This window comes from Lutzomyia longipalpis, chromosome 4 (assembly GCF_024334085.1).
Source record: "Lutzomyia longipalpis isolate SR_M1_2022 chromosome 4, ASM2433408v1".
Lineage (NCBI taxonomy): Eukaryota > Metazoa > Arthropoda > Insecta > Diptera > Psychodidae > Lutzomyia > Lutzomyia longipalpis.
Window position 1 is genome coordinate 13,628,389 of NC_074710.1, and position 19,542 is coordinate 13,647,930.

General features: G+C 33.3%; 2 protein-coding genes across 2 annotated transcripts; one reads left to right on the forward strand and one right to left on the reverse strand.

The window, feature by feature from the left end:
• Positions 1-18: 18 nt before the first annotated feature.
• LOC129796478 (diacylglycerol lipase-beta-like) lies at positions 19-17,892 on the reverse strand. The gene is made up of 10 exons (XM_055838450.1): positions 17,402-17,892; positions 7,858-7,961; positions 6,554-6,766; positions 6,353-6,465; positions 4,642-5,197; positions 4,187-4,310; positions 1,832-2,099; positions 1,324-1,712; positions 1,136-1,245; positions 19-1,021 (listed from the first exon to the last, which is right to left on the reverse strand). Exons 2-10 carry the CDS (start codon positions 7,950-7,952, stop codon positions 835-837), a joined length of 2,055 nt encoding a protein of 684 aa, XP_055694425.1. The 5' UTR covers positions 7,953-7,961; positions 17,402-17,892; the 3' UTR covers positions 19-834.
• LOC129796510 (uncharacterized) lies at positions 3,268-4,557 on the forward strand. The gene is made up of 3 exons (XM_055838516.1): positions 3,268-3,552; positions 3,624-3,728; positions 3,802-4,557. The coding sequence occupies exons 1-3, from the start codon at positions 3,408-3,410 to the stop codon at positions 3,957-3,959; spliced, it is 408 nt and encodes a 135-aa protein (XP_055694491.1). The 5' UTR covers positions 3,268-3,407; the 3' UTR covers positions 3,960-4,557.
• Positions 17,893-19,542: the final 1,650 nt, after the last annotated feature.

Sequence of the window (19,542 nt, forward strand, 5' to 3'; positions counted from 1 at the left end):
AAAATTAAAAAAAAAGTCTTAACAGCCACACAACATTTATTCATCGAAAACGTGGGTATAATCATCCAAAATATATGTAGGTATATAATATTTCCTACATTAAATTGACACAGTAAAGAGTAAAACATGAAATTGTCGGGGTTTGTCTTTTAAAATTCACCACAAAATACATTTTTCTTTTTTTTCATAAAAGTACGTTTCACTCACAGTTTCTTATAGGTCCCTTTCTGCATTAACATCTCCCATAAAATGAGATTCTATTTTATTACATCAACATTATATAATCTAGAGGGTAGAGGGTGCTTAAGTAAAAATTTCAGAGAACATAAATTTTAAGAAAAATGGTCTTTTATCGTTGAAGAATTGGCTGGGGTAGTGAGGATGTCTTATATTTAAAAACATTTTTACATTCTAAAATATGTTTTTTTTTGTCTTTTTACCTTTTTTTGTATACAAAAATATTTATAAATACATTTTCTATCACAACCAAAGAGACGTGTTGCTGAGGAAAAGATTTTTTCTAATTTTCTTCCTTTAAATATCTCTCCTCATTGTTTTTTTTTCTCTTGCAAGAACAACTCACGGTTTTTTTTAAATGGAAAATTCTTAGAATACTTTGCAATGTGTGTGCATCCTTTCGCACAAATATCACTGAAAAAAATCGCTCATTAATCCTCATTAAAAGGATTTTGGAATGTTCAGATCTCACAACTACATAATAATGTGGCAATAAGCCATGCGGATTTCTTTTTAAATAAATAAACGAAATGGTGAAGGAGAATTTTTTTCTATTCTTAATTCTCCGGAATTAGTGTGAGTATGGAATGGGGGCATCTAAATCTCATGAATAGACGTTATTGACTCCGCTGTTGCTTTTTGCTCCTCCAAAATCTTCGTCATTGTCCTGTAAATGTAATCTGGGAAGTGATCGAGGAACATTCTTGGCATTATTTTGAGCTCCGTAAAATCCTCTGGTGTGGCCCAACGCATCTCATATGTAGGTCCACCAGAATTACTTTTTCTGTAAGGAAAACAAGTTCTTAAAAATAATATATATATTTTTTTAAAATTTAGTTGTTACTGAAGAAGCTACGTGTCGCATATTTCTTGGACACCTATCTTCTATTGTACTTACTTTTCCAATTCTGTCCTCTTTCTACGTACAATGTGAAGGATCCTTCCACCTGTGTAGAGTCGCGTTTTAGCAAAACGACGTACACCAATTTCCCGCGACAGCATTGATGCCTAATTGGCGAGCATAAAAAATAATACATTTAGTCATCTTATAATTAGGTACAGAACCCTACCAATCTGAAAACTCACTGTCGGTGGCATTATTGTGGAAATAGGAGGATCTTCAACTGAAGCACTTGTTCCACTCGACTCAATTTGCGTTACATCGAGGAATGTCGTCTCGAGATCCCTCGACGGTACCCCAAAGAACGCATAGCCAAATCCATTGAGCATAATGCGGTACTTGGGCAATTTGCACGCCCTTATTGTCTCAATAATCATCGTGCGGAGATTCTCAATTGAATCCACCCCGAGACGCATCACAAAATCATCCCCAACGCCCACGGTGAAGGCGTACGTTTCCGTATATCGCGCTGCTTCGCGACTCAGGAGACCTGCTGGAGTTGCAAAAGCGTACACCCGCAAATCTGGGTACTTTGAGCGAAGCTTAGCACCCAGTAAGATTGCCACACCAGCTCCTAGAATATTTTATATTAAAGTCAACAATAAACAATTTGATTCGAATCCTTAAATGATCAGTAATTTTTGAAAATGCATCAAATGGCGGTTTAATCGTCAAACGTGCCTAAACTCTCACCTAAACTATGCCCTGTGAGGACAAGAGAGTATTCTGGGTACGTTGTGAAGGCTCTGTCGAGGATATTTGTCTCGCGTAGGCGCTTCATTAGTTGCTCCACGCCTGCAACCATGCCACGATGTGCCGCTGAGTCTGGTGGCATTCCTGGTGCCTCAAAACGCTCACAATTGGCCGTGAGATCCGTAAAGATATCGCGGAAGGAGAAACTTCCACGAATGGTGATGACGATGCTCTTAGTGTTATGATCAGCCAGTACACAAAATGGTAACTGAAGAATACAGAAAAAAAAGTGGAATTTTTTTCAATAAAGTCAAACTTTTTAACTATTTCTTATCATATAGTTATATGTTCTAACTGTGTTAACCAGTGGTTAGCAGAAAATTTTTATTCCATTTCTATCGACCTAATTAAAATAAGGAAAACAAAATCATAAAATTATTTTAAAAACCATAAAAGCTAGGCCTAAAACAATGTAAAACTAATTGGCCTTAAATTTTCTTAACGACAAAGCCTGAAATTATAAAAAAAAAAAACAGGTAGCAGGAAAAAACATAATAAATTATGAATATCCAAGCCTAATCTGGCTTTTAAAAACTTTTATTTCTTGAATTAGAAAGAATTCTATCTATCTCAATGAAAAAAAAAACTTGTTGACTTAACGATAAGTCCTATATTGAAATATGCGAAAGGGTTTTGGAAGAATCCTCTCAATCTAAATTTAAGGAACTGCTATCACTAATTAGAAATAATATAAAGATGATTTTTTAGAGATGGATAAATGTTTTAAAAGTGTTCAAGCTCTCGCCAACATAAAGCAAAAAAAAAGAGTATCTAAATTCTATATAATATTCTATCTATCTCGTTTTATTTTTTCCACACATCTCGTGTATTAAGGAGAATTTAGTAAGTTATTAAAAAAAAACTTTCATTTTTATTTATATTTTTATAGGCTCTTTCGTATTGTTAATAAGTTATTTTTAATAATAAATAATTTTTTAAAGAAGAAAAAAATACAGAGCAACCTTATTGTGGTCGAAGTAATTCGGATAACTGCAAGTAAATTTTTGGGCGAAAATTGTCCATAATGTACCAGACTTGAGGAAGGAGTCAAAAATCTCCAAAACGTCATACTAATTAGAGAAAAATCTTAAGATTTCAATCCTATATTTATTTCTCGACTAACCAAGCAAGATGCGGTCCAATTTTGAGGATAAAATATTACGTTTTATCCCCCAATACACCATATAACAGAAAAAAGTGATTCACATGTATTAAATCAATTCAAGAGCCTCATTAATATGTATATAGAACCCACCTATGGTCCGCCTATCACACAAAACACGGTAAAAAAGCGTGTTGAGTTTGACAAAATAAAAACCCCAAAAAATAAATTTACATTTCCTCCGATAAGTTTTCCAATAAAACCCACTGGTTCTGCGGGAGGTTTTTCAATGGCTATATAAAAGCTTGAGGTGCAAAGTTGTGAGAGAAGAGTGTTTTGTTTTTTTTTTTTCTTTGAGTGTGTTGAGAAGCATCCAAGGCGGTTTTGTTTGCAAAAAAAGGAGGAGAGAAGAAAATGAGTCAGAAAGTGTTACTGTGCATCTCGGTGTGCCTCATTGCTGCGGTTGTGGCGGAAAATGATGGAAATTCTGTCTCACATGAATTACCATCGTTGACAAATTATTCCAACTTTGGACCACTCCATGTTGTTCCGCCTCCAGGTAAAACATTTTCCCCATTACGTGTGATATTTTATGTTTTAGCCTGAAATAAATCATTTGTGATTTTCCAGAGATGAGAGGGCAACCTCTGGGTAAGGCACCTCCAATTGTAATTACAAAGGAATCCATTCCATTTCCAACACTGTCGCCAGAGCAGCACAAGATTCACATGGAAGGTATTTTTATTTCTGCAATTTTTCATGGAAACTTTGTATGAGCCATACAATAATGGGATCATGGTTTTTTTAGTACTCCAAGAATTCCAACTACATCATCCACATGTACACGAGGAACCCATGCATGAGAACGAGCCAATAGCTGCAGAGGAAGCTCCACTAGGACCTGGAAGTCCTCTGGAAGTGGAGGATGAGCCACAGAATACAAAACAGAATGAAATTCCTCGCTAAAGGAATTAAATTACAAGGAATATAACCAGAAAAAAATCAGACAATATGGGTTCTAAAATTAAATTTTCTTCCCATTCTACCTTACCAGCATCAAACATCGATAAACCTTGCTATAAAAGCGCCATTGACCTTGCTATAGCTCTGTGTTAGCTTTTTCTCAACACTAGCATATTTTCCAGACAGTAGAACAAAAAGATACATATAAATACAACAGTGCATTTGCTTACCTCGAAGACATGATTCCTGAATGAAGCATAGAGAACATCCTCATTTCTGAGATGAGTCATGAATTTAACACCGGCAAAGTGGCACAAACAGCAATTATCATCCACAACAACACTGTATTTTGATCTGAGAATGCAAGAAAAAAGAAATATTAATTTTAATTAAAAGAAAAAACATAAAATATAAAAAACATTAAAAACAAGCTAATAAAATTTTTAAAAGACCTTATAGAGAGTTTCTTAGGGTAAATTCTAAGAAATAATAAATTTCTTGCTTATATTTCCTCTAAGGTGGATTATATAATATTTGTTTCAAAGGAATTAATTGAGGATTTGTGAAAGAATAAAAAGAGTGCCCTTGGTTTCGAACCCAATGTTGCTTTGTATACACCTCCAGTGCTTTAGGATTAACTTAATTACTTCCTTACTTTTTTCAAGATGCCATTTTATTAACTCACCTGAAGCAAGCACAGCAAATAGATTTTTTGATAAGTCTGTAGGGTCCTGTGCAGCAGTGCATGTAGCAAACTAAGGGCCAGCCATAGCTCGCAAGGGCAAATCTCATAAAATGTCGTGCATTCTTGATTGTCATCCAAGATGGTGCTGTTGCAAAAATTCTCGCTAGATCCGTCGAATATCGCGGTCCATCGTCATTTAGCATACGAATGCGACGCATTTCACGCGTTTCACGCTTTTGACGCACACGCAGGAGAACGCATCCCGCCATGAAGTCAGATGGTACGAGGTCAGTACCGCGAAAGAGAGCACTAAGGAGACTCGCAACTTGGGCAAATGCTTCGTGACCAAATTCATCTTTGCGCAGACAGCAGAAGGCCCACCGGAAACGTCGCATCCACAAACTGTAGACCTTCCGGTGGAATGCTGACTCTGTGGGGCCGTTATTGTCATTTGAATCTCGACTACGGCGATACTTTGTCGACCCGAGTGGATCAAATACGATAGCCATACCAAAGATGATCAAGGCAAAGAGGACCCAGTTAAAGAGAACGATAGCTGAAAATAATAACAAAAGAAAAACTTAATCTTGCAAAAAGACATCTAAATAGCATTTTATAATATTGAATAAAAAATCAAACAATTTACACACTTTGACAATAAAGTTAGCAAACAAATTAAGTCAGCAATTAGTCGACGACAAATTACAAAAATGCTCAAAAAAAAACGAACGTTACGACAGAACAAAACTTAAGATCTATGATGGGTACTTAAAATGTCGAGAACTTCTTGCATGACAAGAAAAACAATGATTAAGCAAAGAAATCACTTTAATTGTGCGTCATTTGATTAAAAATATAAATTTAATGAAGATTAACAAAAATTTAAAGTTCGTTTTCACTTTCAGACTTTTATGATGCCTTAAAACAATAAAGATTTGTTAAAAACCGTAAAAACATAGTGGATGGCATAAAAAACGATTTAATAAAAGTATATTTTGTTAGCTCGTCTTTTAGGTCAATCGGTAAAAATGCAAATATTAAACTTTTACTTAATAATGAGATCAAATCTCTATCCCGAAAAATCGATCTGTTTTATGTTTCAATTTTATTTCAAGAAGTAGTTTAGAAAGTCTCTAAATTTTATTTTAGAAACTAAAAACATTAATTGCATTCTCTCAAGACAATGAAAGCCCAAAACTGCCTTCTCATCGTCATAGAGTACATACATATTATTACCACGCTGCGTCAACAACTAATCAGAGAAAAAGCTACCCAAGCATGACTATCCAATTAGATTGTTGCCAGAAAGTCATTTCAGAATTAAAATATGAAGAAAAAATACTTTTTTTCTTTAAATTCCGAGACATGATAAAATATTTACATTAAATTTATTTTCACCTTTTACAACAACAAAAAAGAAGTCTGGAAGCAAAATCGTCTGCGTTGACGAAAAATGTCTGCGTGCAAAATATTTATATGCAAACACGGGTAGTATCGTGGCGAATCATGCGAGATTCTGTGTGTGAATGAACTTGGTGTGGTGGTCTGTGACGTAAAAAAAAGTTGCTGACCCACTTTAACTACACACTAACTTTTCATCAGCATGTTTCCATCAACAACATTACTACCAACATTATTGCTTCACAACGATCGTTATTTTCTCAATGCACCCAAGAAGCTCTTTCCGCCCGCCCGTCCACACCAAACTCACCTTCAATGACGCTCTTGGAGAACTTCTGGCCCGTCGTGCATTTGATCACGTTGCAAAATGCCCAAATAGTACCAAATACATTTAAAGCAATTTCCGGAATAATCAGCAGAATCCTTAAAAAAGGGAAAAAACGACATTTTATTTAAAAAAAAAACTTACATGAGAAAGTAGTGAAAGGGGCATAAGAGCAGCACGACTTACTTGCACATGAGTAGTGGGCCCACGAGGCGCCGCAAATGGGTCTCCGTGATGCTGCCCTGGGCACTCCGATTCACCAATCCAATCAGGAGGAGTAAATTGAGTGTGATAAGAATGAGTGTGCCGCCCAAATAGATCCGGACACCCAGCCCACCCTCTCGGCAGTTCCATGTGTGTTGCCAGTAGTTTTCGCATACTATGCCCATCAAGATCAGCCTATTGGTGCAAGCAAATCAACAATTATTATATGATTAAAAATATACAAATATGTATTGCATACAAACATTGCTAACAAGAGGAAGTCAAATAAGATTAATGAAGTGTTTTAGCTTATTTTAATTTTATACATTATATAAGTAAACATTTTTGATTAAGAAAAGAATGAAAGAATGTTTTCTTTTATTAACTAAAATAATACAAACTATTTAGATTTTGAAATGATGGAATTAAATTTAATTACTTGAACGCTTAGTTAGTTTATTGAAGAATTGGAAGGATAAAAATAATTATAACTTTAGGCAGACACAAGAACTAACAAACTTTCCATTTTTGATTGAGATCAATTGGGGAAAAAATATTTGGAAAACTTTCAAAGCACTTTTTTAATTCGTTTAATAACTTTAAACTTAGAAAAATTGCATTTTTAATGGCCCCAGTTAACATGAATCTTAACTTGATCCTAGAAAGTCGAACCAATTAGTTGAAAAACATCAAAATTTTCAATAGAGGCTTAGTGAATTTTTGTGGACCCCAAAGGGTTAACTTAAAAAAAAATGTTTTGAATCACATGTGGCTAAATTCTAGCAGATTTTTTTTTCTTATAAGATTTTTATAATGAAAGGACGTGAATCTAATGATCCAAAACTTAAGGACTATACTAAATTTATTGATTTAACGCTTTCATGACAATAAGATTGAGTCTGTTTGAGGTTTTAGTTCTGACCTTTATCCCTTAAATGGATCCTATTGGATTCAGAAAGCTTTTATGTCTAATTTACGTGATTTAAAATATTCGTTTGTGCCCCTACATAATATGTAGGTAATGATATTTTATTCAGAAATGTTGCAGTTTTTTCATTGATCGTGCATGCTTTTCATTCTTATGAAAATCTAATAGACCTAAAATAATTTTCATTTGTTGGAATTGTTGTCGTCACATGTGTTGTAGATGTATTTGTATCATTAGCTGTGCATTGCACGTGTGCCCAATGAAGCTTACATAGCTCATGCAATTACACGAGAAATAATCAACAATTCTTGGAGGAGGATAGTAGAAATGATCTAAAATTAGTTGATTTTTGACTTACCATACGATACGAAAGCAGATCTCGAAGAGGGAAGGGAAGACAAGGTCATCCGAGGCAGCCAACCATTTCCTGCCAAAGAGTCTGAGGGCCGGCATTTCATTCAGCTGAAAAGACATTTATATATTTTTTTTTTAAAAAAATATCGCAAGATTGTCGCGAATGTGAGAATCTGCTATCGAGTTGGCAGACAATATTTTAATGTGTTTGCTCTTATTGAGATCAATCAACTCAATGAGAAATGAATTGAATTCTTATGGAATTTTTTTTCCGAGAGATTGATTTTAAATAAATTTAAAATAATTAGCATTTTCAATTATTGATCAACGAGGCAAAAATAAAATGCATGGAGGAGGCTATTAATGGGTCAAGGTGAATGTGGTGCAATCTTGAGGTTGGAATTCATCATGATATTATGAAGAGCATCACACTTCCAGCCAATTATCTCAAGGACCATTGATATTTAAATATGCTTATTTTAAGTATTCTTGATGTGAGCTTTAATGCAAATTTTTTTTCCAAGAAATTTTACTACTAAACAAAATAGTTTTGCTATTTTTGCTATTAGCCCCTTATGGATGATCTTTTTTCGTTAAATCTTCTAATACCGTGAAGATGAGTTATTTAAATGAAAAAAGTAGCACTTTGTAGGTGACGCACGTAGGATTAATTTAATGCGTACATAAACGTGATGGGTTTTCCAATTTCCCGAGGAAAGGGAAAAATATTTTCAGTTCAAAATGCATCTCCATGTCAGTTTTTTTTAATAATAAAAAAAGCAATGATTAATGCCACAACCCTCATGTGAGAGTTATTGAAAGGTGAAAAAGTTGTAGTTTTTTGTGGATTTTCCAGAGAATTTAAATGGTCTCTCCTTCCATACATAAAAATATTTTCTCACAAGTGCACTCACAAAAGAGGTGGCTCATTATTAATTCTATTGTACAATAAAATCAATTAAATGCCTCGCGACGAATGAGGTGATTCCGAACGACACTTTGCACAGAGACAGAAAAAAACTCCGTCTGTATTATTCATAACCAATTGAGTGCAATATTGCTTTTAAAAAGTTTTTCTCATCTCTCTGTTTGAAAAAAAAAAACAATAATTTATTTTCTGCCTCCCTTTTAGTGCGCTATTGATGAGGTCAAGTGCTCAATTTAATGGAGATTTTCTTCAATTTGGAGTGTTTTGTACGCACTGCAAAGTCCCCTTTTTGCTCCTATTTGCATCACTAATGGGAAGGTTTATTGTGAAGGAAAAAAAAACAGCTAAAAATATTCAAATGAGATGCAAGAAAAAATCACTAAGAGGGAATATTGAAAATCCATAATGAGGTCTTTTGCATTGAAAGGGAAGCTACTGATAATTCTGCAAATTAAAACATATTCTATTTTAATCGTTTTAGCATTCAGATTATTTTTGGAATGAGAATTAAGTGAAAATCCCTTTTAAATTAATGCACGTTTAAGGCTTAATTTAGTATTCATTATTTAATTCAATAATTTAAAATTAAAATTAATTTAAAATAAAAGTGTCTTTTCAAATTTTCCAAACAAACCAAAGGTAGAGGTGTATATCCATGATAGATTTACTGTGGTTACCCTCAATTAAATACATTAGGTCTAACAACCACAAAAAAGTGCCTAATGAGTTCTAAAAATGAAGAGAATTGAAATTTTAAATCAAAGTATAATACATAATGAAACTTAAAAAACTCCTACCTCTTGCTTTGTTCTTTTAAAGATTCTCAAAAAAAAAATTTTATGTATCTACAATCATTTTAGGGTAATTTTTTTAAAAAAAATTTCAATGAATTTTTGAAAAAAGGACATTATTTTTTCAATGATTGACCCCTAATATTTTGCAAATTTCCTTTTTCTCAGGCATGTTTGCTCAGTCGCGGAGTAAATTCTCTCCATATATGTAAATGAGAGAGTTAAACTTTTGTCATCTCAAGAAATAGCTTAAGTCTCTTCAGCATGGAGGCGCATGGTTCGTGTAAAGCAGAGCATTTTAATTAAGGGATGGTCACGTTATTTTGGAAACTCTACAGGAACAAAATGGCCAAAATGTGAAAATTTCAAATAATTTTTTTGAGCACAAAAATTAATTTTCAAAATTCAAAATACTGAATTCTTATCAGTATTTGGCCATTTAACAAGAGTGCAAGCAAATTTCAAATTTTTGGTTTCAAAATTGGTTTGAAAATCGCTATTAAAAGTCCCCGAGTTTCCAAAATAACGTGACCATCCCTTAGAAGAAACACAAAATGTTTCGTTGAAAATTGTGACAATAGAGCAATTTATAAATTCACATCACGAATGCTCTTTTAGCTATATATGTATGTATGTGATGTGATGTGAGTTCCGAAGGAAATGCTGATTCGTTGTGTTTCACACGATAATCAAGCAAATCATCGATATGCGATATACATTCAAATGAATCTTCGTACAAATTTACAGCCATCCATGAACATTTATTGCAAATTGTACAGTAAAGTGTGATTAATTTTCCATAAATCACCTTGATCTCTTGAGAGTGGCGCTGTGGATGCCCCCCTGTATTGCACCCACAATATGGATTCCCATCTTTCTTGTCTAATCATCTAATTATACGTAAATAGTATACGCCTTATCATCACCACAGACACACGCGTTGAATTCTCTCTTCCCTATATTATTGCTTTTTTTGAATTTTGAATGAATTTAATGAGCTTTTGTCATGCAACTTTTGCTCAAAATGTTGTATAAAAGAATATGCCCAAAAATGTACATAGGTACCTACAGAGAAAACTCACGCAAAAACCTTCTCTCTCCAAGTGATAGTTTTAATATTTTATTATTTTTATTTAACATTCCATGCAGCAAATCATCTCCCAAAAGCATCAAAGAAGAGATTTTTTTAGCGTAATTTCTTTCACACCGCGCACACGTAAATTCCAACTGAACGATCATCAAACGACTCATTAAGTACATGAAAGCAAATACGCCAAAAAAAAGTTCCATTGAACATTTTGCCATAGCGAAGAAATTCATAAAACTATTCGAGGGCCATGGGCAACAAAAAAAATAACACAATAATAAAACCCGGTGAAAAGTTCAGGCACACTGAAGTAGTCTCTCCATGCCGGAGAAAAGCGTGCTTGTGTGTGGACCTGCTTCACCTAACATAACGAGCTCCGGCGATCATCTGGCTACGGAAAACTTTCACTTAAATTTCATAATGATGGAAGCGACAGCATCATACAGACAGCCGTGACTAATGCTTCCCTCCTTCCTTCCCCTGCACTCATCGTGAATGAACCATTCAAGACGAAATTCACGTGAGATCGCGCTCTGACATTTTTGTCTGTCTCATTTAATCGAGTCTTAAGTTTGACGATGGACCACAGTCACCAATGTGTAGTACATAGTTTAGAGAAGTTTTGACTCAACTGACAATGTTTTAGCTGTGTTTCTTTCAGACACAGCTTTTGTGTACCGAGCAAAATCGAAAGTCGTCAGATCGGGCTCAAACTTGGGATGAGCACGAATTAGGGTCCCCACATTCCAAAAAACGTATGCGCCAAAAAATTTTTTTTTCCGGCCGGCCGTCCGGCCGTCCGTCCGGAGTTTAGAGCTAAATTGCAAGAGAACGGTAATAGACAGAGACTTGCGGTAAACGGCAAAGTTCAAATATCGACTGGAAGACATCCGATTATGATGTCAAATTTTACCCCCCACCCCCGCGTCCGCCATTTTGGATAACCTCAAAATTTTGTTTTCGCTATATCTCAGTCCCTGTAATAGGTAAAAATCTGAAATTTTGATATGTTGTAGGGGCCATCAAGACCTTTCCAACGATACCTCATTTTCGAAAATCGGTTAAGCCGTTTAACCAATATGGCCGCCACAATTTTTCATCGAAAATCGACCATAACTCGAGAACGGCTTGACCGATTTTGATCAACTCAAGCTCAAATGAAAGATCTCAACAAACCCTACAACTCTCTAGAACATCCGAAGTTTCAAAAGTGACCGCTAGGGGGCCAAAAATCAAAAACAAAATTTTCGATGAGTTTTCGATGAATATCTCGAAAACGACGACATAAATTTGTTTCATTTTTTGATATGTTATAGCTGACCATATTATCTAGCTTCATGCCAAAAATTAAGAAAATCTATGGATCCGTTCTCGAGATATAGCCTTCCAAAGTTGGCATGTCATATCTCGGTTTCTACAAGTCCGATTTTGATCAACTCAAGTGCAAATGAAAGGTTTCGTGAAGCCCTACAAATGTCTAGAACATTGCAAGTTCGAGAAATGACCGCGAGAGGCGCTAAAGTCAAAATCAAAATTTTCGAAAATTTCGAACTCGAATATTTCGAAAATGCCATTATCGATTTACTTCATATTTTAATATATTATAGTTGAGGTTAAGACCTTTCCAGCGATAGCTCAAACTCGAAAATCTATGGAGCCGTTTCCGAGATATGGCGTTTTAAAGATTTCTTGGGGGAAAACTTTGCAACTTTTCCCGGCTTTGCGCGTATTTAAATTAATTTGCGTTCTAGTTTGCTCTCACAAAATTGGTACACTGAAAGAAACACAGCTCTCGTAAGCTTGGTCAGCTTACCAGTACATTTAGCTTTTTCTACAAAGTTTTTCTATGCCTATAAAAACATAAGAGAGGCAATTGTACATATAATAATTTTTCCTTTTCAACTTATCCTTGAATTATTTAATAAGTCTAATTTTGTATATTCAGTAAACATGAGTAGAAAAGTTTTTAAAAAAGTAGAAAAAGTATACCTACAAATATCGCGTTTCATATAAGAATCTAGCCATATGAAGACTTAAACACAGAAATTCTATTATTTCTTTAGGGTTTTCGACAAATCCAAAATTGTAAACTAAAATTATTAAATTAGAAGCTTCAGTATGCATTTATTAACAATTTTTGAAGAAAGTAAAGATGATTGAAAAAATACTGATGTCAGCATTCTTTTGATGCAGTCTGTAAATCAAAGACTACACATGGAGTTCCTTTGCAAGGTAAATCAGTAAATTTACCACATTTCATATTACATCCAAGACATTATTATCATTTAATGCACAAGATACCTTTGGTGATCTTCATCACGAGTTACACAATCAATGCATTATTTACGTTCCTGCCCAGCATGCCAGAAGATGCGATAAATATGCGATGACATACAATTAAAATTGAATTACGTCTATACCACAAGTACTGGCTAATTCATTTTCCACGAAATTGGTAAATTATATCCTTCAATGAGATTGGTTTGTTATTTGACCTCTCTCATTGCAATGCTATGAACTGCTGAAATCCCGACAGACTCTATGTTATGATCTCTATGATCTCTATTTATGATTTCATTAATGATTTTTGTCGCAAATTACTCACAAAGGCAGAGTGTAAACTTATTAAAATCTAATTGGGAAAACCAAATTGCTTATTTTTCATCTTCTCATAACAGTCTTGACGCGCTTTTAGCAATATACTAAAATCTGTGCACAATAAAAAACCACCATTGACGTAAAAATGCTCAAATGATCAATTATTTGTTTTTCACTCCCAATAATAATACCACAAGATGATGGTGTAGAAGAATCTGTAAAGTGTAAGATTATGTAGAATATTTAATTCAAAGAAATTCATGTCCGGAAACTAACTCATGTGTTTTCAATGAGTAAAAAAAATTTTCCCAAAGAATTCCCAAAAAATCATCGTTTAGCATGGAAGGTAAATATTTGCTAAATTATTCTGCAAAATGCCGACAAAAGGTTGAGTAAAGCTCGAAAAAAAATGATTCGTTTGTTTATACATAAAATGCCTAATACAGAAGGTTAAGTAGACTTTCTTCAATTATGTTGAATTAAAAAAAACAAAAAGATCCTAAAAAATTTACAAAAAATATGGTTTCTAAGACTTCCTCAATGCGATAAAAATACGTAAAAACTTCACATAGGTAATCCAATTCTCGCGAGTTCTCGATTTACGAAGCATTATAAAAGAATAATTTTGCTATTTTAGTTTTATTATTAGTAAATTTACTTAATTATTCTGTTACTTATAAATGAAATTTAACCTACTTAATGTCAAAAAATAATGATAAAAAATACGTTGAAATTGTTAAAATTTTAAATGTGAGATTACGGATGTTTTATGCTTTTAAATAAACATGTAAATCGTTAGTAAAAGTTTTCTTATGGTATAGGTATTAACGAGAAGACAAATTAATTGGGAATTCTCATAAAAACACAAACTTAATTATGTTTTTCTCTATACCTACCCAAATTTTTATTCACACCGAATGACTAAATTTCAAAAACTACCCCCTCAAATCATTCAAATTGTGTAGTAATAGTAATCTATTAAATTGCCATAAAACACACTGAATGCATAATGAATGCAAACAAATGTCTGGTTAACGTAAACTTTAACTAGTGCACTACATTTATTTTGCATTCCATTGCAATTTATTTTGCACTATATATTATTTCATTTCTATGTAAGTATTTCATTAAAAGTATATTATATTTTTGAAATATATAAGCGAATGTCGATTCATATTATATTTCCTGCTGCAGGAAACAGAAACTTTCGCTTGTAAAGTCAGACCATCTGTTACCTCCACCTTTATGGAGTTCAATTTTAAAAAAATGAAGAAAAAATCACTTTGTAAAAAAAAGAAAAAAAAGTCTTGGAGGAGGTATTATAAAAAAGCTCTACATGAAACTGAAATATACCACAAAAAAATTATTAATCTTTCACAAATGGTATTTGATGAGAAAAAAGTTGTAAAAGTAACCTGTTCATAAGTTTGGAACTCCAGAAATGTCTTTTAGTTCTTTTTGATATTAGTTTTTTGAGCATGTATCGTTGTAAAAAGAAAATATTCCGCGTGTCAGACATCGGAAAGAAATAAACTATTAACACAAATTGTCTGAGAAGATGATTTATTGAGGGAAAATGTCTGTGAATTGAACAAAAAGCTACAAAACAATCATACGATCCTAAACTTTCTTAACAACTCATTACTTTTTTCTGCACTTTACGCTTTTTTTTTCTCAAATTCAATCAAATTCAAAACTTCGCAATGGGAGGTTGGTTACTTTCGAAAGAAACTCATCCTCCTAAATTATAGTTTGGTGGTACATTTGATGGATTGAAAGGCAAAAGTGGGTACAAAGAAAGAAATTTTTCTTCTTCAGAATGGAAATTCATCGTGAGAAGTTTGATCTTGATCCGGGTTAAAGCCCCTCACCAATGGGCTTGTTTTTTTTGTATATTTTCAGTACGTTAAAATTGCTTACGCGCCAAATCGATAAAACTCTTGATGGCTTTTCTTAAGAGAATTTAACAATTGAGACAAACATTAGTGATCATTTTAATGAACCCAACATTTTAGATGTCTGTCACATTTGAATTAATATTACTTGAATTCGTTGGCGGAATCGCATTGGAACTGTTACATTAATTAAGCAATAGCGACGAGCCTTCGAAATTTGAGACAACGCTCAGTTCTTCAAAAAGCTTGATAAATTTTTCTCTCATAAATTATTTCTTTTATCATATGCTTTTGATTCGCAAGCCGGTTTTTTTACAATAATGACTAAGCACAAATTTTCTATCACGTATTTGGTTTTTGATGAATATTCTATGAAAAAAAAAACTTGCGAAAAGTTTAGTATAAATTTTACTTATGGATTTCAATCGATTTGTTTGACAAATGATTTTAGTTTTAAGAGAACAAATTACTAACAAAAGAACCTGTTCATGATGTGGTTTATATAGTATGTGATGGTAAAATTTGTGTAAACAAATTTTAACTTTTGATAAAGTTTTCAGACAGGAGGTTTAAGTGGCGGCTTTGCATTTTTAAGTTCTAAGAAATAATAAGAAAGATAATTCTACTTTGTGTGAAAGGTTCGTTATCATTATTCTGACTATTCCTTAACTCTAGTTTGTTAAAAAAAAAGGACGCTAAAATTAATAAAAATCCGACGATTGGACCGGATATGACAACTTTTCATTGTATACACAGAAGTTGTGCGTCTTTAAAGAAAGAATCACAGCTAAAAAGACAAAATGGCAGCCTATGGTTCTAAGCAAAAATCTATGTTTTCCTTACATCATCCACTCGAATATTATTAAAGTTCTTGTTATGTTACAAAAACCTTGCACCACCACTGCATTTTACAAACTTTAAATACTATTTTTAGGCATCTTTCATGATTTAAAATCTTAAGATTCAAATATCTCAATTTGAACAATTCGGGATTTTTATGTTGAAGCGGATAAAATAAGTAATCTAATCAATCTTAATATATAAAGCTGAAAAGTTTGTCTGTTTGTGGCACATGAACTCCTCCTAAACCGCTGGGCCGATCTTGACGAAATTTGATATGGGGGTAGAGGGGGTCAAGACGAGTTGCAAGCGCTATATGGGATTCCGCCCCCTCCCCCCTTTATAGCGCCCCCACAGAAAAATTGATTTTTTCCCATTTTCTACCTGCTGAAGGGTCAGATAACGGGATTTTTTTATTTTAAAAATTTTTCGAGGTACCCCGCCCATTAATAGCTTAAAATGGAGTTTGCTCACACGTGATTGGGGGCTCGGGTTGACTAGTACCTGATAAAATAGACTTTTTGAGTTTAAATAAAACAACAAGATCATTTCTTTAGTGCAGTTTCCATAAAAAATATAGCCAAAGAAATAAAATAATATTATCCCAAAAAAATCTTACAATTTTCGAATTGTGTGAGATAGGGAAGATAGGAATAAAAAAATATTTTTATAAAATTGATTCTAAAATAAAAAACAAAATCCTAAATAAATTCACATCTGCTAGTGTTTTTTTTTTAAATCTTTTAATAAATCTACTAAATGATATGCCTTATTCCCACAAACTCATTGAATTCCTAAAACTAATCTAAATCCCCAAATTGGCTCAAAATATTCTTATCATACGCATACGCCCTATACCTACAAAATATAATTAACTTTTTGATCACTCTGATACACTCTGAATTTATTTTATATAATACAATGTAGGTACACTACCCTGACCCTGAAACTTAAACTAATTCACATTATTGAGAATTCCTGTGAAGGACGTCTTTCCATGACAGATTGCAAATTGAGAAACTACCTAAATAATAAACTAAATCCTCTCGTCAAACTTTGTAATGAAATACTTGCGAAATTTCGTGGAATGACATAGGAAAATGCTTTGGAAATTTATATTGAAAAATAAATATAAATAAAAATTCTCCGAAAAGGAAAATATAAATTGAGAGTTACCACCAGTTTTACGGAGAGAAGTTCAACAAACACACATGGAGTTTTTAGCATATACATGAGCAGAAACTTTTTGCTGGAGCTGAGAATGCAATTAAAATGAGTGGCAATGTGAGGTAAATAAAACACAAACACATACAATGTGGGAGGGGGGAGCTATGTATATGGGTTGATCTATTGCAAAATTTCACAAAAAGAAGAAAACCATAGCAAGTTTTGCGCTTTAGTGCACACACCTGAGTTATGCACCTCTGGTAATTCAGTCTCTGCAAATCGCCATCTCCCTCTCTGCTAGTGCAGATTTATATAGAGAAAACTTTGCAATTTTTATTATTTTTTTCCAATAAAAATAAGAAGAAACACCCTGCAGATGCAGCGCGCACTAAAATATTCCCGCACAACCACTTTATCCAAGTAAATAAAATTGAGAGAGAGAGAGAGCCTTCCACGGTGGATAATTTGATATTTAACAAAAAAAAAAGAAATCAAACAATCAAATATTTATATTTTGAAATGAGTTGCCAAAAAGTAAAATAAACATTGTCCACCATTCACTTGCACACACAGTCTTTAAGATAAAAAAAAAACGCGGTACCGCGAAACCAAAGAAACTCCTGTAAACCGAGATTGCTTAACTGCAGCGAAAGAATGTCTCGTAGCTAAAGGAATGATGGTCGTCTTCGTCAATTGAATTGTCTTTCGCAACTGAGAATGGAATGGACTAAACTGCCCGTTACGATTGGAACGCGCACTCACATACAATGAACTGGTTCTCTTTCTCTCTCTCTCTCTGTCTCTCTATCTTGCCCCCCTCCAGGCCCCACCACCCAACCCACTTCAACCTAAACTACCCAACTTGTTTGAAATTCAACGAAAAGTTTCAAATTAAGTTTCATTCGCAAAATGATTTTGAAAAAAAAAAACTTAAATTTTTAATGTTTTAATTAATGTTAGAAATTGCTAAAATAAATTTATCTGTCACGAATAATTTTAGAAAAGAAAAATTATAATTAATTCTTAATAAAGGATATCGAGAGGAATATTTTATATACAATAACTGAATAAGTAACTGACCTAAGTTTCTTACTTAGGCAAGGGTTCAATTTTTTAAAACCAAGATTAGGTTCTTCAAGATAAGTCTAACAAGTTTTTTAAGCTAGACCAAAGGCTTTCAGACCAAGCCTAAGTATTTTAGGCTAGGTCTAAGTGCCTAATGTCATGCCTAAGTTTATAATACCACTTCTAGTTTTTTTAGACTAGGTCTTATATCTTCTAAGGCAAACTTTGAAAGTTTAAGTCAGGCTCAGTTTCTGCTCCTATTCAATCTGGCATTAATCTTTAAATTGAAACCTAGAGAAAGAGCTTAATATTGAAGACTTTAAGCCTGTGTTAAAGAAAAGTGCTTTAAGTGAATATCATTCAAATAAAGTTTCAAAAAGAATAAATTTCATGAAATATTAAATCATTCCCCCAAATCACCTTTATAGCGCACTCAAACCGCTTTTTGTATTATACATTTTTTTCTCAATGTATTGTATACGAGTCCCCCTTCCCAAAACATCTCATCTCTTCCCCATGGCGAGTGCATTGTATCCCCTACACCCCCACCATTTTACCTGTAATGCACGAAAGAGTCTACGCAGCTTATGCTCTTTGATAAATCACAAGTGATGCGAGAATTTACGTGTAATGGAATCCTGCAGGTGATAAAAAAGACCTTTAATGTTCAACGCAGTGTGAAGAGCTCTTGATTACATAAATCCAACTTACCTTGTATCCTTTGTATTTGAGTGCAAAAAAATAAAACATTTTCACTGAAAAAAAATGATAAAAATGCATTTTCCCTACCTCTTAGACATCGAAAAGAATTTTGGCATAGCCTTGAAAAATCAAAGACTTGTTGCTCACACGATAACTTCCAAGTCATGATTTCAAAGTAAACATCATATATGACAAAAAAAAACACTAATAAGACCATGGAACGAATTTTAAAATAGATTTTTTAATAGTTCTGTAGCAGATAATTCTTTTTTTTAGTTGAGTTGGTAATAGCTGGACTGTGGTTTTTTTTCTATGTCGTTTTGAACTTTTGATGATGTTTTGAACCGAAAGTTGCAGATTGAGAAATCCTAATATGTAGGATCTTATCTACCTATATGAATAAAATTCCCTTCAATTTTGTAAATTAAATTGAAATAAATTCTTTTGTATGCCTTTCTGTTGGTTCTTGATGAATTTATCTTTTCATTCATGCTTACTATACATTTTGTTGATTACATTCAATTAATCAACCGAATGAATATCAATTGCATGTTAAGAATACATACTCTCTTTTGTCAATTAAATGCCCTTCAGTTAATTAAGAAATGCCTATAAA

Bases quoted from the DNA above. Each gene is read 5' to 3' on its own strand.
- LOC129796510 (XM_055838516.1), top strand. From the start codon at position 3,408: ATGAGTCAGAAAGTGTTACTGTGCATCTCGGTGTGCCTCATTGCTGCG. The intron at 3,553-3,623 runs GTAAAACATTTT...GTGATTTTCCAG, and splicing joins CCATGTTGTTCCGCCTCCAG to AGATGAGAGGGCAACCTCTG. The intron at 3,729-3,801 runs GTATTTTTATTT...TGGTTTTTTTAG, and splicing joins GCACAAGATTCACATGGAAG to TACTCCAAGAATTCCAACTA.
- LOC129796478 (XM_055838450.1), bottom strand. From the start codon at position 7,952: ATGCCGGCCCTCAGACTCTTTGGCAGGAAATGGTTGGCTGCCTCGGAT. The intron at 6,466-6,553 runs GTAAGTCGTGCT...CCCTTTTTTAAG, and splicing joins GGCCCACTACTCATGTGCAA to GATTCTGCTGATTATTCCGG. The intron at 4,311-4,641 runs GTGAGTTAATAA...TTGCATTCTCAG, and splicing joins ATTTGCTGTGCTTGCTTCAG to ATCAAAATACAGTGTTGTTG.